This window comes from Chrysochloris asiatica, unplaced genomic scaffold (assembly GCF_000296735.1).
Source record: "Chrysochloris asiatica unplaced genomic scaffold, ChrAsi1.0 scaffold00147, whole genome shotgun sequence".
Classification (NCBI taxonomy): Eukaryota; Metazoa; Chordata; class Mammalia; order Afrosoricida; family Chrysochloridae; genus Chrysochloris; species Chrysochloris asiatica.
The window spans coordinates 6,876,668-6,888,638 of record NW_006408665.1 but is presented as its reverse complement, the minus strand read 5'-3'; the positions used below and the strand labels follow the sequence as shown (position 1 = coordinate 6,888,638).

Sequence of the window (11,971 nt, the reverse complement as noted above, 5' to 3'; positions counted from 1 at the left end):
AGAGAGAGAGAGAGAGAGAGAGAGAGAGAGAGAATGAGTAAGTGTGGCACTGCAGATTAATGTGCTGGATTGCAATGTCCGTTTGAACCATGGCTCGATCTCTCCAGCCACTCTTCGGAAACCCTATACAGGGTCACTATGAATGGAGACAACTCAACGGCATATAAATATGATAGTAAATGATAGTAAAGATTCTGACTATGAATATAAAGGTGATTCTCTAACACACTGTGGAATGCTGAATGTTTTTAAACAGTTTTAGACACACATTTTTATTTTTAAATTGTCTTACCTCCTAAATTTACAAACTGTAAGTGAAATCCATTAAAGTATTTCATTTAAATATTTATTTTCCACTAAAGGTGTCTTCCAAAGTTAAATTTCAAGATAATTCCAAGTATCTTTTTCACCACAGTGAGAGAAGTGAGGGTAAAAAAGATATTTGGAATTATCTTGAAATTTAACTTTGGAAGACACCTTTAGTGGAAAATAAATATTTAAATGAAATATTTCAATTGATTTCACTTACAGTTTGTAAATGTGGGAGGTAAGACAATTTAAAAATAAAAATGTGTCTAAAACTGTTTAAAAACATTCAGCATTCCACAGTGTTAGAGAATCACCTTTACATTCATAGTCAGAATCTTTACTATCATTTTCATGAGCACAGCATCTAGTCATTATCTTGATCACATGCTGAGTCCCCTGTATATCAATGAATTTCAGTAGATTACTGTTGGTTTCTTAATAAAAATGCATTTATTCTTTATAGAAATGAAAAGAATATGACATTCCCATGTTCTGAAGGACAATCTTCTAAAGTATTAAAACAAATGACAGTTGATGCTGTTACTGCGTTTTAGAAATTCTCTGCAAAGTGTAGCAAACTTACTATACGAAACCTTTTTATTTTAATGGGACACGACATGGGTATTATAATGTTCTGTAAGCTTTTGTTTTTGAACAAATCCTTAACTGTATGTATTAGACATACAATAGTAACAAATCATTCTTTATTTTTATATTCAACTATCAATATTTTTTATACCAACAGTAGTATGGTGATTCCTCTCCTCCAGTGCCCAAAAGAGACAAGGTTTTTTTTGTTTTTGTTTTCTTGTTTGTTTTGAGTAAAGTGAAACATTGTTGTTGTTGTTTTTAAGTGTCTTCAAGTCGGTTCCGACCCATAGCGACCCTGTACAGAGTTTCTCTGTACAGAGTTTCCGAGGGTGTAAATCTTTACGGGAGTAGAAAGTCTCATCTTTCTACCGCGGAGCGGCTGGTAGTTTCAAACCGCTGACCTTAAGGTTCGCAGCCCGATTCGTAACCACTACGCTACCAGAGCTCCTACATAGATATAGAAAAATCTAAGAGGTTAGAGGTGGAGAAGTATAACTTAAGGATGGGCTGCCGCTTTGACCAAGAAGTCAGCGAGTCTAGAAAGCAAAAGTCTCTCCCCTTCAGTACTACCTGCTACCACCCTTACATCTCTCTCTAAATCAGCAACTGGCTGGCAAGAAAAGATTTTACTCCTCTGCTTTGAGAAACTTTGCTCTGGCAGACTTTAGAAATTCTATGCCCAGAGCCGCCCACACTCAGGATCAAGGACAGCACCGCTTTTTAAACTGACAAGAAAGTTTTCTCAAGCGGTGACTGACTGCTCATGGTTCTGGGAAGGACTTTCAGCCTCTGGTTATCGCTATCGCGGTAACCACCTAGATGGACTGGAAAGCTTGCAGCTTCCAGGATAATTCCCAGGCGCTTTCTAGTCTTCACCATCAATACCTGATGATACGTCCATTCCCTAGGGGCTTTACTGAGGACTCCGCTGTGGGGCGGAGGAGAAGACTAGGTGCAGCTCTGTAGTAGCTGGAAGGAGTTGGGCACTGGAGTGGCGCGGGTACCAGAGAGCTCCTGATGCGTTTCCTTCCCTTTCGCACGACCCGCCACTCACCGGGAGGAGCCCGGGACAGAAAGACTATTCTTCCCTTAGTCTCCTCGGTTGCAAAACTGTGATAGATCCAAATGAAACAAAAGAGTAGCAGAATAAAGAAAACAAGCCAGATCTCCAGTATCGCTCCTTCCAGTAGCCTCGGTGTTCCCTTCCCTCTCAGGGGACACACCCCTTTGGACCTATTTGGGAAACTACCAGTACAGGAGGCTTGCTGAGGGGGCCAGTGAGCATGGCCTTTGGTTTAGCTCTAAGGTCCCTTTTCCACACCACCCTACACAAAGAAGAGTAGGGGAAAGCGTTCTGCGGAAACCCAAAGCGTAAGAGTAAGGGAGGCTGAGCAGGTGTGAGGGAGGTCTAGATCGTATTTGCTGAGGAGGAGCAGACTAGGAATTGTGGGTGGATGCAGGGGGTGGGGATCGCCGGCCAGGGGCTGCGGGAGCCTTGAACTAGTGCTGGCTGAAAGGCAGCGCGGGGGCTGGGCAGGGACGGGGACTGGTTGCTGATACGCGAGTCAGGGAAGCGTGCACGCGGGACAACCGGCGCTAGGTCACCTTTGATGTAGACATCATCGTCGGCGCGCATGAACCACTCATACTTGTCCAGGTAGTGGTCGTGCATGTACTTGATCATCATGAAGGACTTTTTCTGGGGCGGATAAGAGTCGTCTACACCAGGCAGCGCGATGACAGGCAAGGGTGGCGGGGGTTGGCCGAGTCCAGTGTTTGGGGGCTGCTGGCTGGAAAAGAACTCCACGCGGCCAGGAATGAAGCGCGCCCAGGTCCGCTGCGCCGCCAGTGCGCGACTGCCCAGGTACTTCTGAGCGGTCATCACCCCCACGTAAAGGAAGTCCCGGGGTCTGGCGCTCGGGGCGGTTGCGCCCCCATCCCCACTGCCGTTATGGCTACTCTTGGGCCGGCCACCTTGCCGCTGTCCAGCCGCACCCGCATCTTCTTCCTCGGGTTCTCCCTCCGATGCTGGTGCGCCAGGGAGACCCGTCGTGCCCTCAGGCTCTTGTCCCCGCCGCCGCTGCTTCTGCAGCGGAGGTGGCTGCTGCCAGAGACTGCTCCGAAAACTGGTAGCCCCGGGTGCTGCCTCGGGTAGCTGCGGCCCCTGAAGCTCCTGGTGCGCAGGGGGCGGTGACTGCTCGGGCCGCAGCCGGGGCTGGGGCTGGGGGAAAGGCTGCTGAGCGCCGGCGCCAGGGGCCGAGCGGCCGTAGTAGGAGCAAAGACCAGAGCCGCGTCTCTTCCTCTCGCTTAGCTCAGCCACCCTGGGGGCGATGAGCCAAGACGCGGCAGTGAAACCCAGCACTAGTCCCAGCGCCACGCTCATCCATGGGCGGCGGGAGCGCACGGCCATCGCGTCTGCCCCAGGCACAAACGCTCACCGAGCGGCCGCGGTACTGCGCTGGGGTCCCCCAGCTCAGACTCGCCTTTTCTCCGACTCCGCGCCCACAACCCGGTCGCAGCCCCGCCTCCCAGGCGCCGACGCCGGTTCGGGGTCAGAGCGCTCCAGGCGCCTCGCCCACCACGGGTAGCAGCTGCCGGCCGCTCTCTCAGCTCCGCTCTGGGCCGGGGCTCGGAGCGAAGGTCGGGAGTGAAACTTCTCCCGGCAGCGGCAGCGGTGGGAGCCAGAGGAGCTGCAGGAGGAGGAGGTGGAGCGGCGGCGGCGGCAACGCGTCCGCTTCTAGGCTGCCACCCTGTCACTGGCGCGCCTGGTCCCTCCCTCTTTCCTCCTTCCCAGCTCCCGCCCTAGCTCCCCGCCTCCCGCTCCCCCCGCCGCCGGGCTCCAAACTGGATCGGAGGAGGAGCCGCAAGCACCTCGGTTGCCAGCCCCGGGAAGCGCGGGCCGCGGTATTTTCCCGTCACCCGCCCTCAGACACCCCGCGTCCGCGCTCGGTTCTGAGCCGGCCTCCTCTCCGGAAGGAAACGATCCCTGTCGGGCCGCCTCCGGCTTCCAGGGCCGACGCCCCCTTGTCCCTCCTCCCCCGGCCCTTGCTCTTCGTCCCATTTCCCGTCTCATCCCGTCCCGTCCCGCCCCTTTAGCCAGCCCTTTTGCAGCCGGCGTTCGGGGGTTACACTGCCCGCCTCCCGAATCCTCGACTTCGCTGACCTCATCATTGGAGCTCGGGTCTTCGAGCCCCCTTTAAGCACCCACATTGCCACCTCTCGCAACCCACCGTCGTTACGTTCTGGTGTGACCCTTCCCCACTCTGCCCCGCCCCAGTCCTCCTGCCCTCCACTCGTCGCGTTTTCTGTGCTTTCCTGGATTCACTCAGTGTGCCCACTTTGTGTCTTCTCTCCCCACTCTTATCTTGCTCACTTCTCAGGAAACCCTCTGTCCCATCCTAGCATCGTTCTTTCTAACACAAATAACTCCTGTTTCTACCTGAATAGGAATCACAGAAGAGCTCAGAAACTAAGAAAATCCAAGAGGGACTGGAAATACCTATCCTGAAAGACTAGAGAAGAGGTAGGGCTCAAATCCCAAAGTATAGAAAATCCCGTTTCCCACCTGTTGAGTTGGACATATGGGACTGCCTATTGATCCCCTACTCAGCTCTTCCACTCAACTCCTGTGTAAAATAAGAGCCTTCCATCCTTAAAAACTGGACCAATAGGACCAGCAAATAAAGGAGAGATATTATCAACACTCGCAGGATTCAAACTATGAAAATTTTACACAAAAACGTGGACTTCATCAGAAAATAAAATAGAAAACAAAATTTTTATTCTTCCCTATAAACCATTTTATTTTCTAAAGCAGTGACAGGAAACCTTTACAACATCAAGAAAAATCTCCAGCATTAAATTCCCATAAAAGTTAAATTGTATTGGCCTATCTCATTAAAGGATACATTATGAAGAAATTACCTGAAAATCTGTGGCATTTTGAAGATGTTTCAAAAAAAAATTCTAAAGGTTGTGCATCTAACTGTAGTCTGGGATGCATTTGGTACCCCCAAGCCTTTCCTCTTGCTCAAATTTCAGTCTCCTGTTTTATACATCAACACAAGGAGATGGTGCTGAGTGGCATTAAGACAGAAGGACCCAATCCAGCAAGGTGCTGGCAGCTTCCCTGGAACAAGTAGACCTGCAGGGAGCCCTTGGAGAAGGGGTTCTTTCTACATCAACCACTGGCTGAGCATGAGCAAATCTGACTTACTGTCTCATCTGCTGGAGAATGAAGCTCTTTATCCATGTTTAGGTTTTGCCCAGATACATTTAGGGATGCAAATTATTGGACTATTACACTTCATGTTAGTCTAAATTGAATTGTAGTTAGAATATTTTGCTGATCTTAAATGCCATCGAGTTGGTTCTGACTCATAGCTACCCTGTAAAAGGTTTCCAAGGAGCAGCTGGTGAATTTGAACTGCCAATCTTGTGGTTCAAACCAACCTTGAGGTTCTGTGCTTTATCCTGCAGTGCCATACCAGGACTTTCTGAATCTATACATCTATCTGTCCATCTGTCTGTCTAGTGGCTATGAGTCTGACTGCTAACTTCAGGATCAGCAGTTCAAAACTACCAGCTGTTCCACAGGAGAAAGATGAGGCTTTCTGCTCCCATAAAGATTTATAGCTTGAGAAACCCTACAAAGGGTTGCTATGAGTGGGAACCACCACCACCACATTTATATATATTATTGCTGTTGAGTCGGTTCCCACCCATAGCAACCCTTTGTAGGTTTTCCAAGGAATGGCTGGTGAACTTGAACCATCAATAACCTTGTTTTTCAAACCAAGTTTGTAGTCCAGCTTATTAACCCACAGCTCCATACCAGAACTCCTATATGTGTATGTGGTTTTTTTTGTTGTTGTTGTTAAGTGCCGTCCAGACTGCTTTGACGCATAGCGACCCTATATAGGCTTTCCACGGAGTGACTGGTGAGCTTGAACCACCCACTTTATGGTTCAAACAGATTTTGTAGTCCAGAGAATGAACCCAAAATCTGGACAGTGAATAAGGAAGACATAGAAGAACTGATGCTTTTGAGTTACGGTATTGGAGGAGAATATTTGAAAGCGCACGGGCTACCAAAAGAACCAACAGATCTGTGTTGGAAGAAGTGCAGCCAGAGTGTTCCTTGGAGACCACGATTGCCAAACTTCGTCTCTCATACTTCAGACATATTGTCAGGAGGGACTAGTCACTAGAGTAGGATATCATGTGTGATAAGGTGGAGGGTCAGAGAAGAAGAGGAAGACCCCCAGCGAGATAGATTGGCAAAATGACAGCATCAATAGGCTCAAGTGTGGCAACAATTGTGAGGTTGGCCTAGGACCTGGCAGTGTTTTGTTCTGTTGTGCGTAGAATCGCTATGAGTCTGTACTGATTTGATGGCACCTAACAACAACAAGGAACACCAGACCCACAGATATTGAAAGGGGACAAGGGTCTTCCCCCAGGGTTTAAAGAGATAGAGAGAGACTTCCCCTAAGGATAATGTCTAGGATTTGGATTTTTAGCTTTCTAAAATGCAAAGCTGTTTGAACTGCAAGGTTGGTGGTTCAAGCTCACCAGCTGCTTTTCAGAAACCTTATACAGGGTCTCTGTATAAGAAATGACTCAATGACACTTAACAACATCAACAAACTGTGTGCACACTGGGCTTATGCGCTAGACTGCAACGTCGGTTTGAACAAGATCAGTGATTCAAGCTCACCAGCGGATACTTGGAAACCCTATACGGGGTTGCTATGGGTTGGAACCGACTCAATGGCACCTAACATCAAACTGTGAAAGAATAAATTTTTGTTTGTTAATGCTATTCACTTGTGGTATTTCTGCTATGGCAACACTAGGTATCTAAGACCATCATATATTTAAAGAAGTAAATACACTTAATGTCAGGTGATAAGTGCTTTGAAAAATATTAACTGGAGTAAGAGGAATAGCTGATGTATATATGTGTTGGTGGTGGCTATTGTTAAGTGCTGCCGAGTCTGTTCCTACTCATAGAAATGCTGTATAAGGTTTCCAAGGAGCATCTGGTGGGTTTAAACCATCAATCTTGCTGTTAGCTGTCCTATGCTTATCCTATAGCACCACATGAGGACCCCATGTGTTGGATGAGGTCATTTTAAATTAATTGGTCAAAGTACTTCTTTCTGATTGTTAACAGACAACAAAGGAAAGTAAGGATATTAACCATGAGAATTCCAACTCAAAGGCTTTGAGGTGGACTTGGCATATTGAGGAACAGAAAAGAGGCCAATATAGTTGGAAAGGGACAGGGCTAGTGGCTTTCTGATTATTTAGACTAGTGCTACCCAATATATTTATAATGTAAACCTCAAATGCAATACATATATTTTTTTCTAATAGACACATTTTAAAAAACAGGGGAAACAAATTTTAGCAGTATAGTTTATTCAACTCATATAAAAATATTATCATGCCAACAGGTAACAAATTATTAATGAGATATTTTACATTCACTTTTAGAGAACAATAAGTTTTCTAAACTTATTGTATATTTGACACACCACATCTCAATTTATACTAGCTGTATTAGCCACATGTAACTGCCATCCATACTGGACACTGCAGATTTAGACATTTGTGAAAACATTTGTAAAGATACAAGTGTGCATTCTGATAACAATTAATGCATTTAACAGAGTAGTGATTTGTTCTTGTTAAATGTCCTGACCCATTGTGACCCTGTATATGGTTTCCAAGGAGTGGCTGGTGAGCTTGAACCCCCGACCTTGCGATTCAAACGGACTTTGCAGCCCAGCACATTAACCCACAGCACCACACCAGTGAAACATATATAAAAATTTTATCATGGATCAGGGTCATAACTGGGTTTTTATTTATGTTTCACAAGGACCATTCTTGTGCCAATGGGAAGAAAAACAAAAGAGAAGACCAAAGGTGAAATAGGAAAAGTACTTAAAATATCATTGAAGTGACTTCATCACTTTGGAATAAATGAAAGAAACCTTTTTTCTTCTTCTTGCCTCACAATTTCTGCACCTCTCCCTCATTTTTAATAAGTAGGAGCTTTGGGAACAAGTGTTATGTGAGTTTAATTTCATATTTATTGAGATTCCTCTAGTTATTTATTTGGTATTTCCCAAATCCAGTGAAGTAATTTTCTCATATTCACTTTGTTTTGAAGATACTGAACTTTAGGGTAGATAATTTTGTGGAAAATCATGCCTAAGGACATTTTATGAAAAAAAAAAGAAAACTAAAGTAATAAGTTCTAAAATGAATTTAAGAAAAAAAAAAATTAGGATAAGAGGGTTATACAGGGACAATCTTGTATGGAAACCATGTCATTAAAAAGAAATTAATGATAGGATGAATGTAAAGCTAATGTTCTCCCATGTAAATTATTACAATTCACTATAAAACATTTTTTAAAAAAAGAAATTAATACAATAAACTCAAAAAATTAAAAAAGATTCAGGTCACTGCACTGTATTAGAGGAAAAAGTACAGAATGTTTGTGGTTGTTGTTAAGTGCCGTGGAGTCAGTTCCAACTCATAGCTATTTTGTATAGGGTTTCAGAGGAGCAGCTGGTAAGCTTGAACCACCAACATTGTGGTTCAAACGAGCTTTGTTGTCTAGCGCATTAATCCACAGTGCCACACCAGGCCTCCAGTACAGAATATTTTTGCTGTTGTTATGTGCTGTGGAGTCAGTTCCAACTCATAGTGACCCTGTACAGGGTTTCCAAGGCTGTAAACTTTTACGGGAGCAGAAAGCCTCGTCTTTCTCCCATGAAACAGCTGATAGTTTCAAATTGCTGAACATGAGATTAGCAGCTGGATTCGTAACCACTATGCTACCAGGGCTCCTTAGTACAGAATATGGTTATGGTTATGTGCGGTGGAGTTGGAACCGATTCATAGCAACCCTGTACAGGGTTTCCAAGGCTGTAAATCTTTAAGGGAGCAGAAAGCCTCATCTTTCTTCCACGAAACAGCTGGTAGTTTTGAACTGCTGACCTTGAGGGTCACAGCCCTATTCGTAACCACTACGCTACCAGAGACCCTTTAGTACAGAATATAGGCACCTAGAAATGTCTTCATAAAAATGTCTGCCATTATAATTGTTAACGTTATATGTTAACTTAGGTAGGCCTGATTCTAAGTGGTTTGGCAGTTACGCAATGATGTGATCTGATGTGGTCAGTTAATCAGTTGTGAGGAGAGGAGAGTTTCCTTAAGAATGTGGCCTGCATCCAATACATATGGATGTTCTGACAATACTCACTGGCATTTTTGCTCACTCTGGATCCTGCACTCAGGTAATCATCATCTGATCCCTGGTTCTTAGAAATTGAGCCAGTAGCCTGCTGTATTGCCTGCCAATTTTGCATCTGTCAGCCTGTGCAATCCATGAGACAACCATCTGCCATCTGACCTGCAGATCTTGGTTTTGTCAGTCCTTACAGTTAAATGGAGTCCTGGTATTGCCCTGCAGATTAATACATTGGACTGTAAGGTCAGTTTGAACTTCAGGGTGGGCATTTCAAGCTCACCAGCCACCCCTCAGAAACCCTATACAGGATCGCTATGAGTCAAAACCAACTAGATGGCACTTAACAGCAACAACACAGCTACATGGATGTGGAGCATTAGGATAAGTACTCGACCTCAAGGCGCATTTGAATTACGAGGTCAGTGGTTCAAACTCACCAGCTGCTCCTCGAAAACCCTATACAGGGTCACTATGAGTCAGAACTGACTCAACAGCACACAGCTTCATGGGAGTCCTGGTGTGGCACTGTAGGATAAAGCACTAGAGCACAATGTCCACTTGTACCTCAAGATTGGCTGTTCAAACTCATCAGCCCCTCCTTGTAAATTACAGGGTCGCTATGAGTCAGAACTGACTCAACGGCCACAACAATAGCTACATGAGTCTGGAGAAGCCTCGAGCCTGACATCTGACTCATGGACTTGGGATTTGTCAGCCTCTATAGGAGTCCTAAGGAGCTCTGGTAGCATTGTGGTTACGAGTCAGGCTGCCAACCTCAGGGTGAGCAGTTTGAAACTACCAGCTGTTTCGTGGGAGAAAGATGAGGTGTTCTGCTCCAGTAAAGATTTACAGCCTCAGAAACCCTGTGCAGGGTCACTATGAGTCGGAACCAACTCCACGGTACTTAACACCAACAGCATATTGAGTCCTGGTGTGGCACTGTGGGTTAATGTGTTGGACTGCAAGGCCGGTTTGAACCAAAAGGTTGGTAGTTCAAGCTCACCAGCCGCTCCTAGAAGACTCTGTACAGGGTTGCTTGAGTTGGAACCGACTCAGGCACTTAACAACAATACCAACCATGTGAGCCAGCTCCTTATTATAAATCTCTCTCTCTCTTATGTTTGTGGTGGTGGTGGTGGTTGTGTAGGATTTTCAAGGTTGCAAATCTTTGCCGGAGCAATAAGCTTCCTCTTTCTCCTGCTATGCTTTAACCCACTATGCAACCAAGGTTGTTGTTGTTGTTAAGTGTGTTCTAGTCATTTCCAACACGTAGCGACCTTGTGTACAGTTTCCGAGGAGCGATTGGTGAGTTTGAACGGCCGACCTTGCAGTTCAAACAAACTTATGGTCCAGTGCATTATCCCACAGTGCCACAGGTTGGCAAATCCCAAATCCATGTGTCAGTTGTCAGGCTGAAAGCTTGTCTTTTTCTTACTCTCTCTCTAAAATAAATAAATAAATTGTATATATACATACATACACACATATATATGCTTCCCTGGTTTTGCTTCTCTTGAGAATCCAATCTAAGACAATTCTTATCTAAATAATTATATGTGTAGAAAGGTATACATGTGAGCAACCTGAATAAATCTCAATGAAACACCTTGTTAATAGATTTTAAGAAAAACATTAACAACTAAAATCTCCTAAAACTACAATAGTTTCCAGAGAAAATTGTAAAACTAATTTTTTCTTTCCCTCAAATTCTTTTAAGGATTTCAGCATGTGCATATTTGACTATGATAGCAGCTGTATCATTTGCCACCTTCTGTGAGTAAAAGCTATTGGAACATCAGCCATCCTGGATTCACTTTGAAGGCATAGCTCTTCTTGTAGAGGTTGTGCCCTTGGCCTTGGAATGATATTAATACGAACCACTTGAAGACAAAGTTTGAAGGTACTTTGGTATTTTCACTGATTGGAAATGGTAATAACTTTAGATTACAAAAAAAGGTACAAATGAATTAAGAGGATGAGTTGTGTTTTAATTATTACATGCTGCTATAATAGAAAGCAGACTGCTGGTATGGCTCTATAGGATCAGAACTGGACTGTGAATCACAAGGTAGGCAGTTCAAACCCATCAGTTGCTCCTCAGAAACCCTATACAGGGTCATTATGAGTCAGAATTGATTTGACTACACTTAACAACATAACAGAAATAAAACAAGTGGAAGCCTTTAACAAAGTTATTCTCTCACATTTTAGGAGGCTACAAGTCCAAATTCAGAGTGTCAGCTCTTAGGGAAGGATTTCTCTGTTTGTCCGTTCTGAAGAAAGGTGTTTGTCTCTTTTCAGTATCTATAGGTCTAACATTCGTTGGAGATTTCCATGCATCTTGGCATGAACCTTTCCTTGTATCTAGGAGCTTCACAGTTCAGAAACCACAGGTACAAAGATGCACTCCACTCCTAGCTCTTCTTTCTTGGTGGTGGTAGGTCCTTTGTCTGTGCACTTCTCTCTCCTTTAATATCTAGTAAGATAAAAGGTGTTGCATGCCGCATCCCTGAGCATCTCCCAAATAAATATCAGCTGAGAGTTTGAAGGGATTAAAGATGTGGTACTGAAGAAGTTCTGGTAGCAGAATGGTTACGAATCAGGCTACCAACTGCAAGGTCAGCAGTTCGAAACTACCAACTATTTTGCAGGAGAAAGATTTGCAGCCTCATAAACCCTGTACAGGGTCACTACGAGTCAGAACCAACTCCAAGGCACATAACCACCATCACCACAGCTGTAGGATAAGCACTGGATTGTTAACTGCAAGATCTGTAGTTCAGACCTTGCAGTTGC

The 11,971-nt window shown here is 44.8% G+C and overlaps 1 protein-coding gene across 1 annotated transcript in view; it reads right to left on the bottom strand.

Annotated features, from left to right (window-relative positions):
- The window catches only part of CHSY3 (chondroitin sulfate synthase 3), a 456,133-nt gene extending 452,823 nt beyond the window's left edge, over positions 1–3,310 (bottom strand). Inside the window, exon 1 of the mRNA XM_006870684.1 lies at positions 2,506–3,310. Within this exon, the coding sequence (XP_006870746.1) occupies positions 2,506–3,310 (805 nt within the window). The remainder of the gene's footprint in view (positions 1–2,505) is intronic.
- Between the last annotated feature and the right edge of the window lie 8,661 nt (positions 3,311–11,971).